Here is a 25,418-nt window from a genome sequence, read left to right as displayed (position 1 = left end):
GTCTTTGTCTTCAGATGGTCTTTTTTTTTATCTTCTTTACCTATCTTTGAGTTTCTCTTACAAGGATTCTTGTCAATGGATTTAGGCCCTACCTAGATAAGCCAGGATCATCTCCTACATAATTGAAAAGACCCTTTTTCTAAATAAAGTCACATTCATAGGTTCTAGAAATTAGGATGTGAACATACCCTTTTGTAGGCCACCCTTCAATCTGCTGCACAATACAGAGTTTACAGTTAATCAGTGGCAGACCTGGGATTCCAAACTTTGTGTTGGAATGAAGAGCCTGTGAAGTCTCCTGTTGCAACTGTGTACCTCAGGGCCAGCTCCCTCTGGCTATTAGTCATAGGGGCAGTTATATCAAGTGCTGACTGGCTATTGTCTAAGAGGTTAGGGCCATTCTGACAGCAATTGCAATTCTAGAGGAACTGTGACGCTGACTCACATAGACACCAAGAAGCTGGAAACAAGGACAACCTAGTAGAATATCACCTCGAGGGCAGAGTTTCTACCTCTGATTTTCCCTCATGGGATCTATTCTAGTGGAAGATGTCCCATGATGAGGAAAGAAGAGGGAGAGGAACCTGGAGGTTCTGCTGAGCTGCAGTTGGGAGCTGTCTGGGCAGGAGGGCAGCCAGCCCATAGAAACATTTGGAGAAAATATTATAACTGCTGAAAGAAATTAAAGAAGACATAATGGATGGAAAGACATCCTGTGGTCATGAATTAGAAGACTTGCTATTATTAAGATGTTAATATTATCCAAAGTGATGTACAGATTCAGTATAATCTATAGCAAACAGTGATTTTTTTTTTTTTTTTTTTTCGGAAACAGATCTCAAGGGATCCTGAATAGCTAAAACGATCTTGAAAAAGATCAAAGTCGGGGAACTCATTCCAAAGCTTTCTAACAGTAATTAAAGCAGTGTGGGACCCACATAAAGACAGACATATAGAAGAATGGAATAGAATAAAAAGCCCAGGACTAAGCACTTACATATAAGATCAAATTATCTTTAACAGGGATGCCAAGATCATTCATTGAAGAGAAAAATCATCTTTTCAACAAATGGTGCTGAGAAAATTGGATATTCACACACAAAGAATGAAGTTGGATCCTTACCTTAAACCATGTGCACAAATTAACTCAAATCAGATCAAAGACTTACATGTCAGAGCTAAAAGAATATAACTCTTAGAAGAAAAAGGAGAAAATCTTCATTTGATTTGGCAAAGACTTCTTGAATTATGACATCAAACACACAGGCAACAAAAACGAAAGTGGATAAATTGGACTTCATTGAAATTAAAGACTCTTTTTTTTTGATCAAAGGATATTAGTAGAATAAAAAGACAACCCACTGAATGGGAGAAAATATTTTCAAATCACATATATGATAATGGGATAATACCTGGAATATATAAAGAACTCCTAAAATTTAGAAAAAATCCAAATACTGCAATTCAAAATGGGCAATAGACTTCATCAGTTATCTCTGAAGAAGCTATATAAATAGTCACAAGCACATGAAAAGGGGTGTTACATTATTAGTCATTAGAGAAATACAAATTAATAACATAATGAGATACTACTTCACATCTGCTAAGATGGTTATTTAAAAAAGAAAAAAAATGTAAAAAAACAAGCACTGGAAAGGACGTGGAAGAAATGGAATGTGTACACACTGTTGGTGGAGCTACTGTGGAAAATGGTGTGATGTTTCCTCTAAAAGTTAAAGCATAGTGTTACCATGTGATATAGCAATTCACTCAAACGAATATTTTTATGCTCATGTACACAGCAGCATTATTCAACATAGTCAACTGGTGGAAGCAACCCAAGTGTCTATTGACAGATGAATGAATAAATAAAATGTAGTATGTAAATACAGTGGAATACTAGCCACTCTTAAGACAGAATGAAGTTCTGCCACACCATGGATGAAACTTAGGACATTACGCTAAATGAAATGAGCCAGCTTCAAAAGAAAATGGATTGCATGATTCGACTTATGTGAGGTGCTTGGCAAAGTTGAATTGGTAGAAACAAAGGTTTACCGGGGGATGGAGGAGGGGAGATGAGAAGTTATTGTTTAATGGTGCAATGAACTGAATTTTGTCCTCTTTTCCCCCAATTTGTATGATGAAGGATTAATCCTCTATCTAATTGTATTTGCAGATAGGACTTTTAGGAGGTAATGAAGGCAAAACCAAGTCCTAAGTGTGTGATCCCAATCTAGTAAGACTGATGGCCTTATAAGAAGAGAAGGTCAAGGAGCTGTCTCCCAACCGTCCCAATATACTCAGAGGCATGTGAGCAGCAGAGAGAAGGAAGCAGTCCTCAAGCCAGGAAGAGAGTTCTCAGAACCCAACCATGTTGGCACCCTGATCTCAGACTTGTATCCTCCAGAACTATGAGAAAATAAATTTGTGTTCAAGTCACTCAATCTGTGGCAGCCGGAGTTGACTAATAAAGATGGATACAGTTTCAGTTTGAAATGATGAAAAGTTCTGGAGATAGCATGCACAGCAATGTGGATATACTTACTGCCACTGAGTTGGTATGCCACTGGGTAAAATGGCAACTTTCATGTTATATGTATTTTGCCACAGTACAAAAATATCATGCAGTGCTTTGATTGGTAGAGTGGCTTTTGATTCCTATAAACCCCAAAAAGGGAAGGTGCCAAGCTGTGGGGACTGGAGGAGAGTGGCGGCTCATATAAAGCAGGAATGAATTCCTTTGCTGTAGGGTGAACATTAGAAGAGAATTGTGCTCCATATGGCCTCTGAATTAAAAAAAAAATTCTGTGTATTTAGAACTGATTATATATAGCTCACACCCATGAGGTGTTTCACCGCCATTTTACACATAAGGAGAAAAGTTACAAAGGTGTAAAATATCTATTTCTCTGTGATGGTACGTGATTGTCATAGGAGAGGGAACTGTCTGGAAATTCCCCAAGGGACGGGGATTGCTAGAGGAGGTGAAGATCCGATCCAGTTGCTGCCGAAGGTGGTGAGCATTTTCATTTTACCTCTTTAATCCTGGTTTATTTGAGGTTTGGTCCCTTTCAGTCCATACTATCTCATATAGGAACTAATCAAGATTGTTTTCTCAATGGACGGCTCAAGAAGTCACAGCCAAACTTCCCAGTTGCATCACCAGCATTATGATTCAAAGGGTCCCTAAAGCCAGAGAAGTGTTTGAATGAGCTGGAAGATGCAAATCCAGTCTGCTTTTAACTTCATTGAGCAATTTTATAATTCATTTGTGGGGGTGCAGGTGGTAGGGAGGATGAGGAGGAAAAGTAGAGGACTATTGTATTAATGGAAAACCTTTTTTTTTTTTTTTTTTTTTTTTTTTTTAAGGTACTGGGGATTGAACTCAGGGACGCTCTATCATACATTCCCAGTCCTTTTTATTTTATGTTTTTGAGACATGGTCTCGATTAGTTGCTGAGGCTTGCCTTGAAGTTGTGATTTTCCTGCCTCAGGGTCCCACATAGCATGTGGATTATAAGCATGTGCCACCTTGATTTCACCCTGTTCAGTTTGACTGTGGTGTAGACTAGATAAGAACTGGAACACCTCCCTTTATCACTCAGAAGGTCACCCTAAATCATACACTATTGGAAACAATTTTTACTTGCGCATTCGGTTTCTTTACTTAGCTTACAACTTTTATTCAGAACATGCTCTGGAAAATTGGACCTTTTAAGGAAGGGAAAAAACAGTTTTTTTTTCTCCTTCAAAAGAGAATATTTTTACTTCCATGTCTTTTCTTTGGCATGGAAGGAATTTCTTTTAGGCATTGGGTCTTTTAAATTTTCATTATCGAGGTCTATGACATATGTGAATCTTGAGGTAAATTCTGCATTCTTTTGACTTTGAGAGATGGCTAGAGACTTACAAAAATCACATTCCAGTTATGTTAGCCATTAATTTGAAAGTGCAAATTACTATTACTACTATATCATTGTTATCAGTGCCACTATGACTACCGGTACTAACAGGTGACTTCTGATGATTATTTGTCATGTGCCAGATGTGGAGATAAGAACTTTACATGATAGTATAGTTAACCCCCAACAACCTCTACAATAGAAGGACTTTCATTCTCATTTACTGCTGAGAAAAACTGAGAAAGATTAAAGTAACTTGTCTGATTCTAACATATCCAGTAAGCATTGGAGCTAGATTTTGAAGAAACAGGTGCCTGTAAATTCAGTAGAACTGAGCATGTATACTGACCTGCAAGGAATTGAGAAAGTTGGTCATTTCTTTTCTACCCTTGCATTTACCCAACATTGTACAACGCACTTTATGTATTGCAAAGTGTGATCAATTCATGTTTGTAGAAACAAAGAATGAGGAAAGTTAATGGATATTTAGCACTTTGCTAATTATTTCAAATGTTAATTTGGGAGTTATAAAATGGCATTTTATATGCTCATTTTTATGCACTTACATCAGGTAGCCTATTAATAGAAAGGCATGAATTATGGATTTGCTCTTTGTTCAGAGTGCACAGGCTGGGACTATTGAAGAACAGCATGTTCCAATTCTGTCACGCCTGCCATGCTGTGATTGCGGAGACGCGGTCTGATCAGAAGTCATTATGCACATTAAAGAGGATTTCAAGAACTCTAGGATTTAATCGGTATCTGGTGAGTGAGGTGTCTGTCCATCAAAATGATGAAAACAGCTCACCCTCATTAGATCTCACTAGTCCTTAAGCTACATGAGAGCAAGAACAATGTCCGAGGTGCTCACCATTCAACCTTTGTGATTAGTGTCTGGCCCATTAATATTTCCTGAGTGAAAAAAATAAAAGAATAAAAATGAACACTGGCTAGGTGAGTTAGTAGTTGTGTAAGGTCACCTGAAGGAGACAGGAGGACCATAAAAACTTCACCAAGATTTACCTAAGAGCTTAGCTTAGAAAAGAATCATATTCAGTAATGGAAAGACTGAAGGAAAAGCTGGCAGTGCCATTGACATGCTTGCTGCCCACGGTAATCAGCTACTGCAAATGGTCCCAGCCTCAATGGCAGTGTTATCCTTAGGGTGGAGATGAAAATTTAAGGCTAAAGGCAACAGATTTCCAAACCCATTGGCATCCAGATACCATTAAGCATTCTCTTCATCTTTATTGATTCTGTGTTCATCAGATAACTTTTTGACTCCTACATGGTCTACTCACATGGAGAGAATGTTTTCAAGCAATATCAACACAGAAGTTTCCAGTGAACATTCGAAGCCTATGTAGTTGTCAGAGAATGAAAAGCACTGATGGTTCACCTGTGGATTTCTGAGTTTTGTGGAAGCTGTAGCTTTCATTGTCTATGAATAATGGACATTTTGGTGTTGATCTCGGCATTCTGTGCAGTTCAGCTGGGGGGAGTCAGTCTTGGGGCCTGATCATTGTGAGGACTAGGAAAGAACGAGTTTCTGGATCTTTGAGGAGGAGAGAGTTTAACACATCCAGCCTTTTCCATAGGCTGATTGATGTCTCTCAACCCTTCCCACGTGAACCAGGCTGACAACAGAGAAGGTGAACCCTTGTCTGGGGAGTCAGCAAACTCAAAATGAAGTACAATATTTTTTTTGAAGTGTTCATTTTATTTAAAAATATTATACTGTGTACATTCTATTCTGTAACATATGATGTTATGTGTCTACAAAGTTCTCAGTAAAGCTGATGTTTTGGGGAGATAGTTGCTTTCCTGTAGCCTCTGTGGATGCCTGGGCACATGGATGAGTTCCTCTGCAGAGATAAGCTCATGATAATTTGAGAAGCCTTGACTTGGGCACCTGCTTATCTTTTGCAGTTATGTGGCCTCTGAGTCTTAGGGTTTTAAATATTTTTGGCTATTAGGATTATTTCTTTATAGTGTAAAATCGACTGATTACTTTGACCTTCTAAATGATTAACTCAGACTATGTAGATTGCTAGATAGTAATTTTGGTTGTGGTAATTAGAATCTTCCCTGAATATGGTTTGATAGTGATTCTTTTCTACTGTCTCTTTTTTCTGTGTGGCCTTTATTGCTATGTAGAAATAATGAATAACAATGCCATACATTTCATGAATGTTTGTTAAACTGTTTCCAGTAAGCATTTTGAAAACATGAATTATTCCATAAATTTTACTAATTGTAGTATGATTTCAAAAGTTATTTTAATTACGGGTAAAAAGTTCTGTAGATTAATAATCAGTGTTTCAATCTAGAGAGAGAGAGAGAGAGGGAGAGAGAGAGAGGGAGAGAGAGAGAGGGAGAGAGAGAGACATGCACATACACATGTGATATTTTGGCAGATAATAACGGGCCATCTGCTTATACATTATTCAACAACTTGTCTCATGTATTCCATACGGGCTCTGAGTTCTAAGATAGGGCTATTAAATATCCTTAATAAAAACTTTGAGTAAAATGTTATATTATTAAGGCATTGTCTCAAACACAATAATATATAATGATGTATTTCTATACAGAAAAATGATTTTAGTCTGGGGTACAAGTAAAATAAAAATGCTGACGTTTAGCTACCTACAACATCACCCAAAACATACTTATGCTTACTCTTTTCCTATAGATATTATGTTCACATATACCTTCAAAGGCAATGCATTTAGAATATTTTCATTATGAAAATTTCTATGAGGCAATCATTGAACTTTGTAAACCATCAGCTTTTTACCATACATTTTCATTTGCTCATTTCCCAATCTCCTCCTGTTTTGCTGGAGAATTTTAAATATAAACATCACATGTCTTTTCATCTTAAAGCTTCAATTAACTTCTCCAAATGAGTGAGAGAGAGTGACAGTGAAAGAAAAATAGGGAGAAAACATCCACAAATTAGCAATTGCTTAATATCCTTTAGTATCTGGTCCACATTCACATTGCCTTGCTTGTCTCAACATGTCTGTTTTGGTTAGTTTATTCTATTTGTGATTCAGATGAGTTTCATTTTATTATATTTGAGCCTTGTGAGTGTCCTGTAAGCTAGAAGAGTTTCTCCTCCCTGTTTTTCTCTCTGCCATGGACTAATGGAAGAAATTGGGCTGCTACCATCTAGATTTAGCTTGAGGTGCTATTTAAATATTGTTCTACTCTTGAATTTCCTGAACACTAAAGTTAGAGCTAAAGGCTTCATTTAATTCAGTGTCAGTTTTTTTTTTAAAGAATATTTCAGAGAAATGATTCTTTTTTTTTTTTAAATTTTTTTTTTATTTATTTTTTTTCATCTTTCATACATTTGATTCATGTGAGTTTTTTTTTTAATTTTTTTTATTTATTTTTTTTGAGAAATGATTCTTGATTTTATGGCTGTGTAAAGTCCCTCACATTGTTTTGTATGTCAGAATGTATGTATATTTCAGCAATGCAAAAATTAATCAGTGGGTGTAGGTGATTTTTTGCTTGATAATTTTATTATAAATTTTGTCATTAACATTTTGTCTAACAACCTTACTATTCAATGATGATCATTGCTTGATTCAATTATTGCATTAGATGAATTGCAAAATGTTAATTTTTTTCTTTTGAATTTATTACCAGAAAAGCAAGACAATGCTTGTTTTCCCTGTAAATATTTCTTTTCAGAGTTGTGATTCAGCGTCCTAGCAACTGCCAGTGGTGACCAATGAGTTTTATTTGGTCTGTTTATCTCTCTTATCCTCTTTGAAAAAAAAAGTTTCATTATTCCTTTATAGCTTTTTGTACAGTCAATTCTTGTTAAGTAACTAAGTCACTTCTTTTGATGTTCATACTGTCTCTTCTATAACAAGGAGATTCACTTCCGGCTGACTTTTCTGTCCTTTGACATAATCCATTTGACCTTTTGATGGCTTCCTTCCCTCTCTGCCTTTTACAGTAACAAAATATCCCCACCCACCTTCTACATTTTCTGTCCCATCTCTTCAATAAAATTAGTTTTGTTTAGAAAGGAATTTGATTTAGAGATCACAACAGGAAATTAGGTGTGTTCACTGAAATTAGATTGAAAAAAATGTTTTAAAAGAAATTTTCAGTGGACAAAGCTACAAAAGTGGTATTTTTCTGGAAAAAATTAGCGTAAGTTGATACTGAAATTTCCAATTCAGATTCAAGATTATAGGGTATTTATTTCTTTAATTGTAGGTTTGGATCTCTTTTTATATATGCGCAAATTCTTGTTTGTAAAAGTAACATGCTTTTAGATATGGGCACTTGAAAGAAGGCAAATTCAAAAAGTATTTAAGTATTAGAAATGCAAATCAGATCCACATTATTGATTAATGGTCAGGTTCTATGGATCCTTATTAGTTTTGTTCCTCCTCTTCAGTCTTGGACTGAGAGAGGTGTGTTAAGGTGTCCTTTTCTGGTGTGTTTCCCTTTCTCTTTGCCTTTCCAATAGTTTCTGCTTTTAGGAATGTGTTTTTTCAGTGGATTGTGGCTTTTGGTATTTTAATGTCTTGTTTGATCTCTTTAAAATTTAACATATTTTGTTTTAGTCCACCCATCCATTTAGAGTTCTTCTTTCTTCGATCTGAAGATCTCAGACTCTGCTGTCTTATTTGAACGTGCTTGATATTTTTATTCTTTCATTTTTAATCTTTTTGTTTGATTTTGATTTTGTTAGGTCTCGCATTGATAGCAGAGAGTTAAATTTGCTTTATAGTATTAAATAGTCCAAATTTTTTTCTTTCAATAGATTCTCTTACATGTTCTATTTCAGTTCTGACATTGATTTATTATGTATCTACAATTATCTAGAAAGTCTTTCATCATATGGTCTGTTTTCTGTTTCCAATCTTTGGTATTTAGTATGGATTGTGTTTTGTTCGACCGGCCACTTTCACACTAATATTCTATATAATATCTAAAGAGTCATTATTTTAGGTAATGCCTAACTGTACCATTCTGCAAGCAATACCAAAATTAGCTATACTTCCTCCCGCCTTTTTTCTCTCTCCCCCAGTGGCTAGACATGTGATATTCTTTTATTTCTGGTCGATGCCCATGGGATAATCAGCAAATCTATTTCTACTTGCCTTTCCCATTGGTTACTTGTATTATTTCTACATTGTCAGACCATATGTAATTTGTATATACTTCTGTCCTTACAGCCAGCTTCTGTATAATCCTCTGCCAAGCTTCTGCAAACAGATCATGGTTTTCTGATGTTCATTCTCTAGTATATTCCTCACAAAAGCTTTTGGTAAAACAAAACCTAAGTACTTGAATGTTTATAACTGTATTTTGATGGCCTTCATGCTTAAATGATAGTTTGGGTATAAAATATTTGGCTCCTATTTTATTGTTTTTTAAAGATTTTTTAAAAAGATGGGCAAAATATCTTTTTTTTTTAAGAGAGAGAGAGAGAGAGAGAGAGAGAGAGAGAGAGAGACAAAGAGAGAGAATTTTAATATTTATTTTTTAGTTTTTCGGTGGACACAACATCTTTGTTTGTATGTGGTGCTGAGGATCGAACCCGGACCGCATGTATGCCAGGCGAGCGCGCTACCGCTCGAGCCACATCCCCAGCCCCCGGACAAAATATCTTTACTTCATTGATTTTATTTATTTTTATGTTGTACTGAGGATCAAAACCAGTGTCTCAGGCTGGGGATGTGGCTCAAGCGCTAGCGCGCTCGCCTGGCATGCATGCGGCCCGGGTTTGATCCTCAGCACCACATACAAACAGATATGTTGTGTCCACCGATAACTAAAAAAATAAATATTAAAAAATTCTCTCTCTCTCTCTTTTTAAGAAAAACAAACAAACAAACAAACAAAAAACAGTACCTCACATGTGTGAGACAAGTGCTCCACCACTGAGCTACAAACCAGCCCCTTTTATTTTATTTTCTTGAGCATCTTTACAATACTGTTCTAATGTTTTATGGTAAAAAATGAGCTTAAAAGTCTACCTTTTTTTCTGGTACAGGAATTATGTCATAAATTGTCCCAGAGGCACTTTACCACTGAGCTACACTCCCAACTCTTTATTTTTTCTTTTAAGAGAGTGTCTTTCTAAGTTGCTTATGGCTCTACTAAGATGCTGAGGCTAGCCTTGAACTTGTGATCCTCCTACTTCAGCCTCCTAAGTTGCTGGGATTATAGGTATATGCTGCCATGCTCATCTGTAATTTATTTATTTTTTTACTTGAATGTTCATTTTTCCCCCCTTTATTTAAAACACAATCAGGGCTGTGGGGCTGGCATAGCTCACTGGTAAAGTACTTGCCTGGCAAGCATGAAGTCTTTGGTTTGATTCCCAGCATAGGGAAAAAACAATTTCCCAGATATGTTCCTCTTAAAGGGTACATGGATTCAAACCCTTTATTTTTATGTTTACTTGAATTATAGGATTTAATATTTTTTTAAAGGTGCTTTCTTTTTGGGGATTCTATGTGGAATGTGTTATTCCAATCTTCTGATGATTCTTTCTTTTTTATTTGTACACTTTTCCCTTTGACCCTCAATTATTCTTACTTTATTTTCCATGGTCTTTCTTGGCTCTTTTGTTTATTCTAATTTAGTCTTCATTTTTGAAATGATTTTCTTTCTTTCGTGGTTCAGGCCTGAGTTTTCTCAGTTCTCTTTCCATAAAGTCGTGTTTCTATTCTAGTCATCTCATTTCTGAGCTGTTCTAACTCTGATTAATATGGTTCTTTCAAGCTTTGATTGTTTCTAAGATTCTTTAAGTTTATTTTGAAATTCACCTTCACTGAAGTCTTTACTTTCTCTGTGGTTACATTTGCACCATATTTTCATTATCTGTTGGAACTATATTTGTTTCATTTTTATCTTTATCCTTGTATTTCTAGATGGGGTTTTATTATAAACTGCTTATATTTTCCATATATAAATGAGGTAGTTAATTGGACTATTAGAAGAAGGTTTCTGTGTAGGGCTCTCTTCTCTGTTGTTGTGAACTTTTAAAAAATAGGACCTTTTTATCTAGACTTGTCTCCCATCTCTAAGGACTCAGTCTGTCTTAGAAAAACTTTCTGTCTCTGACTTTGTGTGGCCTAGGGTTCCTTCCGAAGCAGAATTGTTACTTTTACATGTATGTGGTTTTCTGTACATTCTGAGGTCAATCACCATCTCCTTCTCGTGGCTGCTTCAGTTCTACTGGGATCTCCAGTGTTTCATTTTAGATCCATCTCATCAGATTAAAAAGTAAAATTGTGTGGGTGTGAGGAGGGGACAGGATGAGTCTCTGTCTTTCCAAAACAGGAGTGTTCTTGAGTGTTCGCATCATCATGACTTGGGTACATTCCCATGTCTCCTAACTGGTTTCCTGTGGTCTGTTTGCAGAGGTCCTTAACTTATAGCCTGTGGGGAAGTCTGAATTTCATTGGTTTGATTGTTTTTGTTTCTGGTCTGTAAAGGATCTTCTGTTTTTTTTTTTTTTTTTTTTTTTTTTAGGGGCAAATATCTGTTGTTGATTTCTGAGTTCTCTCCTTGGACAAGTGTCAGCACTCCTCTTTTTCTTTTTTATCAATTCCTCATCTGCTGTCTGCTGTTTAGGTCACACTAGTCCACATTCTAGAGTACCTGGGGATTCCTTGTCCTCAATTTTACATAAGATGATATCCATGTTTGTTTTTCCTTTTGTTATTCTAAATGTTTTGTTTGGTCTGCATAATTAAGTAAAATTATGTGGCTGCCCTGTTTTAAATTAATGAATTAAATAATTTTTGTTGTTCTTTTTTTTTTTTTTAGTATGAGAAATTCCAGTATATTTTATAAGCAAGAATATTGTGGGAAAGAGAGCTTTTATCATTCCTCACATGATATTACATAAAGTTGTACAATTAAAATAATAACTAAAAAAATAAAAATAAAGAAAATTTAATACTGACATGAATTCATGGTGATTCCTGAAATTTCATTTATTCTTGTCACATGAGCCAGGATATATTTATGTGTGTAAGTATGTATCAAATACAAATACCCATATTTTAAGAATGAACAAAATAAACAGAAAAGATAAAAAGTTTTGATTGGCATATTTATAGATGCCATATAGAAGAAGAAAAACACATTTGTTAGCCCTGAAGCACCTCTGATTCCATTATGACTTGAGTCAGATTCCCACCAAGGGGGCGCTAAGATGTTCAGTTTGCTCATCTGGGAATATGGGACTAAAATTGTTGTAAGGCACTTGAAGTTTGTCTTCTTAACCCCGTCGCAACTGTTGAGAATTCAGAAAACATATAGCAAAAATTTGAAAGGATAATGCAATTCTTTATGTGTCCTTACATTTTTCTAAACTGCTTTGTTGAGCTCCAGAGAGATGAATTAGCATAGTCTACCAGCATTGCCTCTGCCTGAGAAAATAAATGACAGATCAAGTCAACTCTAATACACTCAGAATGACAAATCATCTTTGAATGACTGCTTAATTTAAAGATCTGGTTGGATGATCTATAGCACTCGGGTGGCAGAGATGATTCCCTGCATGGTTGCTAAGGGAACAATAGAACAATCTCACTTTGCAGCTTTTCTAGTTTCAAGACCCGGTTGCAGGGGAACTCAGGAAACCTGGCCTTGGCTCTCCCTCGAGAATGTGAGGAAGCTTTGCTCACTGTGCAGAAAGTACTGGCCTTTTAACTTTATCGCTCATCAGTAGTGCTCAAACAGAATTTGAAAGAGGCCATATCACATTGTAAGATGGTCTTTTGGATAATGCACCTCCTAGTGTTGAACTTTCTTTCATGTAAGCTGATGTGGAGGAATTTGAAAAGCTTTGTGCACAGTGAGAACATTAGATGAAAGAGGAAGCAAGCAGGTGAAAAGAAGTCAAGAGCAACAGCTCCAAACAGAGGAGAACTGAGATTATTTTGGGTGACTGTCTTTGTGAACGTTCTTCCATTCAGGGTGACATTCATCTTGGTAAAGGAATTTAAATAAGCAGCCAAACTAGTTCGGTACTGAGATGAATTTTGAAAATAAAGATTCAAAATAAGTTTTGCACAATTGCAAGATGACAAATGGATGTGCTGAGATTGGCACATTGAGGACAGTAAGTAGACACCTTTTAAAAGAATTTATGGCACTGTTTAGAAAAGACACCTTTGTCTGTTTTACATCTTTTATTCTGCCTCCTTACACACAATGTTTAGAATTCTGTAGAACTCTTCTTTCTGGACTATAAAGGAATACTATAAATGACTTTAGCAAATTCATGAATTCTAAGAAGGGGAAAGGATAAGAAGGAGAAAAATAATAGGAAATTCAGTTTCTTTCATTCAGAGTCTTGACACAAAAAGAGACACTTCATATGTGAGTAGTTTAAGAAGAGTTTTCCACTTCAAACCTGTTCTTACCTCATCTAAAATAGCATCCCAGAAAAGCACATTGCTTCTATCTGAGTGATACTAAGGGAGATATGACTTCTGTGGCTCAAAATCCTGCTTGGTCTCTCTGGGCCCTCTTGCCTCCGCAGTTCCACCCACTACTCTAAGGAACTGGAGGATGGGATGACTTCTGGAGAGTATTTCTCTATCAGATGTCTCTCATTCTTTTTCCCTTTTGGCAGTGCTGGGGATGGAATCCAGGGCCTTGCACATGGTAGGGAAGTGCTCTACCAAGGAGGTTTACCCCTGGCCCTTTGTTTTGAGACATGGTCCTGCTAAGTTGCACAGGCTGGTTTCAAACTTTGTGATCCTCCTGAGTAGCTGGGATTGAAGGTGTGGGCCACTGCCTGGCTCAGATGTGAGTCAAAGCTTTCATCTCTTCTGCCTACCTTATAAGTAGAAAGCTGGTAGAGAGAGTTGGAAATTGTTGGATTAGAAGCTTTTTGCTTTAGGATTTCTTCTCTTTCCCTTAAATTGAGAGAAGTGAATATTTTGGATGTAGATCTGACTGTCCATCAGAATTGGTTACCTGAGATTTAATTATGCAAACTGTCCTTCTGGTCAAGATTTCCAAAGAGGTATATTTTTGTCTGGCCAATGGGGGAGTGATGCTGAGACTCCTCCCCTGGGTGAGAGAGAGTGAGAGCTCACTAAGCTCTGCATGTGGGCAGAGTAGGAGAGAGGTGAATGGGACTAGACAGAGCCAGGATCTGAAGGAATGATGGGATAACACTTGGGATTCCTAGGGTTGGGGGATTCTAAGTATTGGGAGAAGCAAGTGCAAAGGCCCTGAGGTGGGATTGTGCCTGAGCTGTTTGAGGAATGGCAATGAAGCCAGTGTGGCTAGAGAAGGGTAAACAAGGGTGAGTAAATGATGGTGGTGGGGTCAGGGTCGGGGGCACAGGGGTGAAACCATTTAGGATCTTTGATTTTCATAGAGATAGATGGTAGGATTTGAAAGGTTCTGAGTGGAAGAGTGGTCTCATCCCCCATTTTAAATGGGCTGTGTTGATATTAAAGGGAAAGGAAGGGCAGAACAGGGTGATGATTTGGGAGAGAAGTGCAGTCTTGAGGCTAAATTTGTCAGGGAAATGAGCAACTGTTTATGGGCTGTTTATGGTCTGCAGCATAACCTGAGCAAACTGAGTTCCAACTACTGGAGCCAAAAGCCGCCTAAGCACTTCATCGTTTACTTAGAGTCAGTCAGGTGGGCCCAGAGAAGCAGGTGGAAACTATCCCAAGCACTGGTGCGAAACAGGTGGCCCTGCTTGCCATACAGGATGCTTGCGCTTGGTTGCTGGAGGTCTGTGGTTTCCTCCTAGAGTTACTAGAAAAGAACCAGAGTCGACATTCATCTTTTCACTTTCTTACAAAACAGCAGCTGACCTATCACATTTACTTAGGAGCTTTGCCTAGGCTAACAATTAACTGAAAGTTTATGGGACATCAAAGAGCCATAAACTTTTTTGGATTGGATTCTGGAACAGAAAAGGGAACATTGGTGGAAAAACGGGCAAATTCTGAATGAAATCTGTAGTTCAGCAATTACTATTGTACCAATGTTAATGACTTAACTTGATAAATAGACCAGTTGAGGTTGTTAAATATAAAATGTTAACAGAAGAAACAGCTGGGTGAAGGTGTATGTGAACTTTTTTTTTTTTCTTTACGACTTTGGCAAGGTTTCAGTTAATCTAGATTTTTGTTATTTTTTTAAAAAAATTAAAATAAAAAGTTTTACTTAAAAAAATCCAAAAGGGGGAAGAGTGACACATGTGAACAGTTTGAAAGATGACTTTTCAGAGATTAAGTTGTTCCCCAAATATATTCTAAACTTTTAGTCATTTTTTAATCCACTATTAAGAAATAGCTTGTTTTTCTACAATATAGAGTTAGAAAATAGCCTTTTGGTTATGGTTTAGGTATGAGGTATCCCCCTAAAGCTCCTGTTAATGCAGGAATATTCAGAGGTAAAAGTGAATAGATTATTAGAGCTGTAACCTCGTCAGTCCCTCCTAGTTTGAACGGGCTGATTAGGTGGTAACTGTAGGCAAGTGGTGGGTGGTTGGAGGAAGTGGGTGAGCCGGGTGTGCCCTGAAAGGGTGCATCCTCCCTACTGGCCGCTCTCCCTGGGCTTCTTTTTTATTTATTTATTTATTTATTTATTTATTTATTTTTTTTATTTTTTCATCTTCCATACATTTGATTTAAATGAGTTATGCATTTCCATTTTTACCCCAAATACAGATTGCAGAATCACATCAGTTACACATTCACAATGTTTACATAATACCATATTAGTGACTGTTGTATTCTGCTAACTTTCCTATCCCCTACTATCCCCCCCTCCCCTCCCCTCTCATCTTCCCTCTCTATCTCATCTGTTGTTGTTCCATTCTCTCCCTTCCCCCCCTTTCCCCTCACAATCTTGTATATGTGATTTCGTATAAAAATGAGGGTGTCCTTCCGTTTCCATGCACTTTCCCTTCTCTCTCCCTTTCCCTCCTATCACTCGTCTCAGTTTAATGTTAATATTTTCCTCATGCTCTTTTCCTCTGTTCAGTTCTTAGTTGCTCTCCTTAAATCAAAGAAGACATTTGGCATTTGTTTTTTAAGGATTGGCTAGCTTCACTTAGTATAATCTGCTCTAATGCCATCCACTTCCCTGAAAATTCAATGATTTTGTCATTTTTTATTGCTGCATAATACTCCATTGTGTATAGATGCCACATTTTTTTTATCCATTCATCTATTGAAGGGCATCTGGGTTGGTTCCACAGTCTGGCTATTGTGAATTGTGCTGCTATGAACATGGATGTGGCAGTATCCCTATAGCATGCTCTTTTAAGGTCCTCAGGGAATAGTCCGAGGAGGGCGATAGCTGGGTCAAATGGTGGTTCCATTCCCAGCTTTCCCTGGGCTTCTTGACCCCACCAGGAGCTGAGCAGCTTTCCTCTGCTGGATCATTACCCTTAACACGGTGCCTCATCTTGGGCCCAGAGCAACGGAGTGGCCCTCTGTGGACTGAGACCTCTGAAACCATGAGTCTCAAATAAACTTTTCCTCCTTTAAGTTGTTCTTGTCAGGTTTTGCTTCCAGCCATGCCAAAGCTGACTAAAACACTCTCTTTTCATCACTTCATTTAGATTAAGCTGCATTACAAATACTTCACTTGCCTTCGGAATTCAATGTGCATCTTTCACTTCTTTCTGGATTCTGTCCCACCTGGGAAATAGATTCTTTTCAAAACTATTTACTAGTGCAAAGCCTTATTGTTTGTTGATTTCTCTTCTTTTTTGCCTTTCTTCAGTCTTCTAGGTCTTCGTATACACCCCCATCTCTTCTCAGCAAATGTAACTGATCAGCACTGGCCCTTGAACTATACTCCCATTTATTTTATTCTTCCCTAAACCTAAATACATCCTTTATTTCTTTACTGTTTTGAAGCCTGGGAGAAAGAAATTAGCCATCGTGTTAAAAAAAATCCGATCTCAGTTGCTGATTGTTTAAACCAGTAACAATAAATGCAATGTCTCGGGGCAAGTGACCTGCGGTGACAGGCAATTGGTATAAGGATGAAAACACACTGCTATAGCCCACTGGGTCTTTCAGTGGCTCTTGTTTTGATTATTTCTGGCAGGCTGTATTTTTTCAAGAACCTCCTCAATGGAAGCTTTGAGTCTATTTCCAAACAGGTAGCCTTATGAATTCAGGTTATGGATTAATCAGGTAATATAAGAAAATATGACCAATTGCAGTTTGAAGTGGTAGCCAGATAGGAACAAAAATTTACGTTGCCACATAAGGCAGGAAAAAGATTGATGAGATTTTAACCCAGCGTTAAATCACACAATGATACTCTGGGGGTCTTCAAGTATATTCCTTAGTTATTTGTTAGGACAGCCTTTAAACTACCATGGGAAGCTGACAGACAGATAATTAACCAAAAAGCTTTAGGAGGAAACTCTCCACTTATTGGGTAACAAATCTTCATGCTTTCTAATATGTTAGGCTAAGAAAGTTCTTCCTAGTATGTACTTTAAATTTCCAGTGCTGTAAATTAAGCTCAGGACAGGGAGCTAAAATCAATACAAGTAGACGAACAATACTAATATTCCAGGGAAGTTTTAATGAAATATTTAGGATGGCAAGAATGAGGCCAAATAAGCTGAAAATGTCAGGACCACCTACACCGCACCCCCCCCCTAAAAAAAAAGGGTGTGATGGGGAGGGAGATGGAGCTTGAGGTGATGGCCTTGACTCTTTCCCTCATACCTGGGGTGTTCCAGGTCCAGGCAGAGAAAGGCATTTTCTTGGATTCTTTCAGCAAAACAAGTTGCTGTGACATTGTAAATGCATCTTCTCCAGGGAACTGGGACAACTCAACCAGAAAAGATGCCTGAACGCTCTGGCCTCTTTTCTCACACCATGGAGCAAAATTTTTTTTTTTTTTTCAGAGTTCTCCAGCCAGTGACAATAACTAAGCAATGGCATCGTCTCACCCACACTGTAAAGCCAAGGATGACATCAAAAATCTCCTCCAAAATGATTGACAGCCCTTGGCTGTTGAAAGGCTGGAGAATTGGGACAGTGTTGGCATCTGGCCCAGCCCAGCCTGCATTACCCCTTGATATCCTCTGCTCAAAGCAGGTTAAATTGTTAGGAGAAATCCACCTTATCTGATACTAGTCTTTGCTTTACAGCACATTCATTTCTATAGGGAAATGGCTACAGTAACAACATTGAATGGCATGGAACCCAATAGTCCTTTTTATGTCAAAAGACAGATACTTTAAATTTAGGACCTGGGGCTATTCAGCTCTTTCCATCAGGAAGTGAAATCAAGTAGAAGTGTTCAAAGGTGGAAAGGTTACTGCTTATTTCAGGAACCAATATGGCTCTGGCACATTCCACAGTCTATGTATTATGGAAATGCATTCCTTCGTGATTCTGCAGAATACACCCTGGTTAGAAAAAGAGCCAAGTGCCCCCCCCCCCATCGCCTTGCATATATAAAACAGCAACAGGGCTATGCATAGAGAACAGCAAGGGATCTTATTATGGATAGCAGATTGCCCTTATTTGCACTGTGTCATGACAGATATTTTCATTTTCTACAAGATCTCAGAATTTCACAAATCTCAAGTAAAAATATTTCCCAGGTTTGCTTGATTATTTATTTATTTTTGTGGTATTGGGAATTGAACCCAGGTGCTTGCACATGCTAGGCCAGTACTCTACTATCGAACTGCACAGGCTGGCTTATAATTTCTTATTCTCCTGTCTTAACCTCTCAATTAGGTGGGATTATAGGAGTACGCCACCATACCTGACTTTCAGGTACATTTTTAAAAGCCCATTTGAGGAGTCAACAGTGGTCAATAGTTCTGGGTTGGACTATCAATACTGAGGGTTGAATCCTTATTTCTAGTGATTTCTAAAAACAGGGTGGGCATTCATTTATCTGAGGTGATTTAAATTGATCTTGCTTGGCTGCAGGGATAAAGAACGAAGGCTTAGCTGTCCCTCCCAGCACCTGAGGCTTTGAGAGATGGACACACACAGGTAAGAGCACAGTTTCCTCACCTCACCCCAGGCGGCAGGTGGGGGCTCCACAGGAGGGTAGTATTTAGGCACATCCCAGGCCACTGCAGCCATGAACCACTTGAAGTCCTTGCACTTGAGCTGTTTGCGCAACTCCTTCTGGGCAGAGATGTCCCCAGTAGAGAGGTGTCTGTACTCAGGCCGCCGCTGGTAAATGTACTCAGCAAATTCATCCATCCAGGTCTCAGCCACCCGTTTCAGGTTCTGTGCAGTAGAAAAAGAAAAACTGTTTTTTACTGGCTTATATGCTCCAAGGGAAGCTTTAGTTGCAGAAGAAAATGAAAAGAGAAGAATCAAAGAAATCAGACAACCTCAGGCAGCTTTGGTTGGTGGCTTGTTAACAAAGAGAGTTTTCATAACTGCAAGAAGTGTGCTATGATTGGCCTGTGGCCTTAAGCATAGTTTGCTTCTGGCATGGGGTTCATATGCCGGTTTGGTAATTAATTTATCAGAGCCAGTAAAGATTTGGCTCACAATTATATCAACTTTCTCCTGCCTGTTATTTTATGACCAGGGAGCAGGAAGCTCAGCGAGGTAACAACTGTGAACTGCTTAGAATGATGCTTGGCACATGTAGGTAGGATGAAAAATAGAGTCATTATTATTAGTAGAGGGAGAGTGCAGATTGGGAATAGGAGACCCTGGGTCTTAGGCTTGGTCATACGTACTCAGCTGTTCCTGTGGCCTTTGGGAGGGGCTTTAGTGGAGATGAGATGCTCTCTAAGATCCCTTCAAATTCTATGGTGCTGAGTGGTAGAGGGAACAACTGCCTTTGTCCAGAAGGTACCAGTTTTGACACCTCCAGCTTGAAACAAAGGCTGGTGTCCCACAGGCTCTTGTTCTTGTTTTTCCAGTTCAAATTAATTCCTTATGTTAAGTGCATGGCTGGAATGAGCATTGACCTGATTCGGTTTCTCTTGGGAACTTTAATAAGATTGAGACAAAAATGACTCAGGTAAAAACTAGTGATATTTGGGGAAATCACTTTGTCTTAAAAATTGCTAATTTAGGACAGAACCATGCCCAGAGTTTTGCTGGATTTGGAGTCACAGGTTTTGATACCTTATTCCTAATATCTACTTTCAGTGTCTCCTGATGGACTCCCCATCAGTCCGCTCCACACGCTCCATGGATTGTGTTTGTTCTGCATCTGCAAGATGCAGAAAAGAGGCAGAGCCACAGAGACTGCTCTGGTTTCTTGGTTGCCTCTATTCCTCCCTTTTTGAGAAACATATTACCTAGATAGGAGGGTAGGGAAATAATACAGACAGTCCAAGAACTGTCCCCTGATGGGGAGTCATCTATCATTGCTTGCTGTCTCATTTCCCATCACCACTGTCTTGTCTATACACTTCCAACTCCTCTCACTCTAGTTGACCTTGACACATGATCAAAGTAGCTCTTGCCACTGTTTCTGAATTTCCCAATTCATTTGGGGTCAGGAACCTCTCTGTGATGGCACATGTACTATATATATGTATGGAACCCAAGTGAGAGTCTGTAGCATCATCTTGCCATTTACATTTCATTTTGACAAATGCTCTGTATGAAATGCATTCTTTTTATTTGTCTTCAGACGGACAATTTTTATGAAGATTATGAAAAGATTCAAAGAGAATGGGAGAAATTAGTTAATATTAATTTTTTTGATTTTAGGCTGTAGTTGTAATCTTTTTTAAAAATTTCAATTAATAAATAAAGTGGAAATACTTAATTTTCAACTATTTTTACATCTCTCTGATAAGTGAAAATGAATAAGTTTAGGACGATATCAAAAAGTAGAAGCAAAGAAGCAAGTTACCCAGGAATAATGAGAAAGTGACTTTATTAAGAGAAAATAAGTTTTAAAACTTCTGATATTTATTTATTTATTGTACTGGAAATTGAACTCAGGTGCACCCAACCTCTGAGCCACATCTCCATTTTTTAATTTTATTTTTTATTCAGAGACAGGGTCTCACTGAGTTGCTTAGAGCCTTTCTGTAACCGAGGTTGGCTTTGAACTTACAATCCTCCTGTATCAGCCTCCCAAGGGGCTAGGATTACAGGCATGTGCCACTGTGCCCAGCAAGACTTTTTTTTTTTCTTTTTTTATTATAGTACAAAGACTGGTGATGTGAAGGTGGAGATGTAGCAGCCATTGTCTTGGTTAGCATCATCTGCCTATTCTGATGGCCATGAATGTGCAAAAGCTACTGCCACCCTGTGTTATGCTTTTCCCAAAGCTGCCCATCAGATCCTGACCCCACACACTAATCCTGATGCAGAAATGGCTTTCCTGCCTGTAGTCCAACACATCACAAAGCCCATCTCCATGAGGCTGAAGCAGCTTGGCGGAGACTCAATTCCATAGAGACCCATGGCCACCAGCATCTAGCTTGTGGTCTCAGCCTCTCAGTTTTCTAGATCTGTTTTTTTCAAACTCTAGCATCTTGCATGAATACAAGCACATGTGCATGCTCATCTGGGCATATAAGCTGTTGGAATAAGAAAGTATCATATTATAAATGAATGTGAAAAAATTCATAGGGTATGCATATAACTATTGATAAAGGTCTTGAAATAGGAACAATTAAAGGAAGTGCCATTGGTAAAGGCTAGATTTTGTTTCTTTGGGTTTTTGAAACAGAAATGGAAATATTATTAAACACCTCAAAGAGGAACTGATTAATTTAGATAGATACATTGATTTAGAAATGGCTCAAAGTATGATGATCAATGTTATCCAAATAAGCAATATTAATAAGTAAAAGGGGTGGGTGATAAATTGTCAGCTTCAGGAAAACTGTATTGCTGGTAACTGAGAGACTTGCCAGTTAGCTGTGCATCATCATGCCCTTTTCAAATTGAAATACATTAAGTTGTAGATTAGATTTTATGATTTCTCAAACACTTCAGAAGTATTAGGACCATGCACATATCTCAGGAATAATGTCAAATCATTGATTCTTTTTAAAAATTTTTTCAGGTGTTATTGTTTAGGTATGAAGTATTCCCCAAAAGCTCATGTGTGAGATAATGCAAGACCATTCAAAGGTAAAATGATTTTGAGAGTTGAATTAATCAATTCAGTGATACGGATGAACTTGGTGGTAACTGTGGGAAGGTAGGATTGTGGTTGCAGGAGGTAGTTCACTGGGAGCATGTCTTTGGGGTATATATTTTTTTTTTTGTCTCTGGTGAGCAGGTCTCTTTCTCTGCTTCCTGGCTGTTATTTATTGAGCTGTTTTCCTCCACCATGCCCTTCTGCCAAGATGTTCTGACTCACCTTGGGCCCAGAACTATGGAGTCAATTGGCTTTGGACTGAACTTCTGAAACTGAGTGCCCAAATAAACTTTTCCTCCCCTATATTGTTCTTGTGAGGTAGGTTGGTCATAATGAGGGAAAGTTGACTAAAACACTAGGAGAAAGTAATAATAATTTTATAATAATTGCAAAGACTATGATGGCTGGTTTCTCTCTAATTATGACGGTTCCATAAACATTTAAACACAAGTAAAACATCCTGTCCATTCTCTAATGACCCAATAACTCATTAGACATCTTCGATTATAGGTTCTCTAAATAGAATTTCCTATCAGGAGGAAGATTTCAGTTATTATGGTCAAGGAGTAGCCTTCAATCTCAAACCATACAGATGGCTGGCCAAATAAAATCACTCTGGGGTCATTATTATGGAAATAACAATATACTATATTAATTTGTCAGAGTAGTTCTTTTATTGCAGACTAAACCCACTGACTCCAGAAAATAGTTATAATCATACACATATTTGAATTCATCAGTGTATTTATATAGGAGTACAAAATACACATTCAAATACATGGAGGTAATGGGGTAGGTGCAAAGCAGTATTTCTCACTTAAGCATTCAGAGCTGTGAAAACTTGTGTAGGCTTATGAAACAGAGATATCCCCATAACATTTCTTGTCAGAAATGATAAAAGAGAAAAATAATTCAATCTTGAGTTGTCCCATCTGTTTCTGAGATTGAATGAAATTGGTAAAGTTTCTGAGATGTTCAAATAATAGTTATCAAGAGGAAAAAGAGTCTAAAACTTGGACAACGGGAGACAGATACATGTGATCATTTACTCCTGAACTACCAGAAGTTACATCTATAGACATTTTCTTGTACACATGGAGCCAGGTGTTAGCCGGATTTCCCATTTCATGAAATTTAAACAAAAGTGCTTTAACCTCAGATGTCCTTGACCCCCTCAAGATTTCTGGGGATTCCCACGGGTGGGTGTTCACACATATGTCCTTCATTTCCTTTTCCTGTTTGGGGATTTTTTCTACTGCTGGCATCTTGCCCTCTGTCGTGCAGATACTTGAATGGGATGCTTAGGTACTTTTCTTCATCTCTTAAACGTCTTTCCAGTAGATCACTTAAGTGTAGGCTTTTCCTGAAGATTTTCAGGCAAGAATGATGCTATGGGATGGAGCATTTGACCTCTTGAATTCTTTCAAATCTTTTGATTGCTATAGGAGATGTCTCCCTAACCCAAATTTCCTTCTTCAGTCTGATGGCTTCCTGCCATGATACTGCCCTCAAAATTCCTTTAAGCTCTCCTTTGTAGAGCTGTACCAGAATATCATGTTTTCCCTTTTTCATGAAGATCAGATTCATCTTCTTCATTGTCCCTTATCATCCTGGACAACTCTGAGGTCTATTTTTTCCCATAACCAAAATGTTCCTTCCAGGTGTTTTTCTAAACAAGACAGTTCCCCTAAAAGAAACATCTGACTCTTGAATTATACCCCACCTCCAAGTTTTTGCTACATAAGGATTGCCCACTGTTTAAAACATTCCACAATAGGTCCCTGGTAGTTCTCTTAATGTTATTCTCTTGCATGAAACTTTTGTTTATATGAACTTCTCCATTCATTGCCTCTGAAAAAAATTCAAGTACCTCCTGCCTTTGTGCACGTCAGTTTTCCTTCCTCAGTCCTCTCTCCTATTCATTTGATCCCATCTGTTCCGTGAAACTCTTTTTATTTCTTCCAATTAGAATTGCCAGATAAAACACATGGCATATTGTTGTTGAAAAACAACAAATAATTTAAAAATACAAATATAATTAATGCTGAAATTAATAGTATTGCATGGGGCATGCCTTTACTGAAAATTCTTTGTTGTTTATATCTGAAATTCAAATTTAGATGAGCATCTTGTACTTTCATTTGCTAAATATGGCAACCCTACATCCCCAAATACGTAATTTTCCTATAATATGTGTTCCGCGAATGTTTGTAATTCATTTAGTGACTCTATGTGCAGAGGCTGGCACACCTCGATGCTATTGACAATACATTCACCAAAACATGGTGAATGTTTTGCTTCTATGGAAATTATTCCAGGGAAGTTTCAATCAGCTCTCTGTGGAGGAGTCTGCTGTGATACACAGCTGATATCAAATAAACACGCAATCCCACTGCTTTTCAGCTTCTAACATGTGGATCCTGCTGGCCCTCTATCTGTGAAGCAAACAGGGAGGTAGCCACAGAGCTTAAGGAAACAGCACGGCTAATTGGTAGCTAAAGGCAAAGGCTCAGCATGGCTAGAATGGTCTGATTAGGGCGCACTGCTAACTTCTGAGAATGAGTAGGTGAAGGCCCTCTATCTGAGCTGGGCTTTATTTAAGATCAAGTTCATGTGAACACAGAAGATTGGGGTAGAGGGCCCAATTGCATTTGAGTTGGATGGACCTGAGAGGTCTTCCCCTGCTGGGATAGTGCCCACAGCATAGAGGTCATGTTACTGTTTGAGAAAGATATCTACTGGAGCTGAGGAATGAGTTTAGTTCTTTGGTGTAGAAAGCAAATGAAGGATTTCTCTATTTTAAAAAGCTGCAGACCTTCATACTTCTTGGTGATAAATGAAGTAAAAGCAGTTATTCTGAGCACCTTCTATGTAAAAGACATTGGTAGCATGCTCTATTTTTATGGCACCCTCTGTGATTTCTTGCCTATCAATCACAACATGTTCCCCTATTCAACCCAAACTGGTATTAATCTCTGCTTTCTGTGTGTTACCCATATATTTATTAATGCATTTAACACATTCAGCTCTATTTAGCGGTCTTTTGCATTCAAGTCCTATTTTCTTTGTTCAGTCCAGCATTAAATCTGTCCTTAATTCTAATACTCATCAGGTCTCAGAATTGGTATTTTACAAGGAACATTAAATCACATTTCTAGCTCAGTTCATATGAATGGATTTCTAGTTCTGACTGTTCATCTTCATTGGGCAGCAGGAGGAAAATAGATCGTTCCTTTTTTTTTTTTTTCCTGCTGGTTCAAGAAGCTACATAAATCAATGTGCTAATTATTTTTTTGGCCAGCAACATTTTAGGCCCTACTGTTCAATTCTCCTAAACATGCAATCCCTGTTCAGCTTCTCAGCATGATTTTTGGGAGTCAATTAAAATTGTTTCCCTGGCCATGAGAC

At 37.9% G+C, this 25,418-nt stretch overlaps 1 protein-coding gene across 1 annotated transcript in view; it reads right to left on the bottom strand.

The window, feature by feature from the left end:
- Galntl6 (polypeptide N-acetylgalactosaminyltransferase like 6) overlaps nucleotides 1–25,418 on the bottom strand; it is a 1,038,819-nt gene that overhangs the window by 43,631 nt on the left and 969,770 nt on the right. The window contains exon 10 of the mRNA XM_076852362.1: nucleotides 18,947–19,168. Within this exon, the coding sequence (XP_076708477.1) occupies nucleotides 18,947–19,168 (222 nt within the window). The remainder of the gene's footprint in view (nucleotides 1–18,946; nucleotides 19,169–25,418) is intronic.

The sequence above is a fragment of the Callospermophilus lateralis genome, chromosome 4, assembly GCF_048772815.1.
Source record: "Callospermophilus lateralis isolate mCalLat2 chromosome 4, mCalLat2.hap1, whole genome shotgun sequence".
Classification (NCBI taxonomy): Eukaryota; Metazoa; Chordata; class Mammalia; order Rodentia; family Sciuridae; genus Callospermophilus; species Callospermophilus lateralis.
The sequence above is the reverse complement of the archived record's forward strand: the minus strand, read 5'-3'. Positions and strand labels throughout refer to the sequence as shown.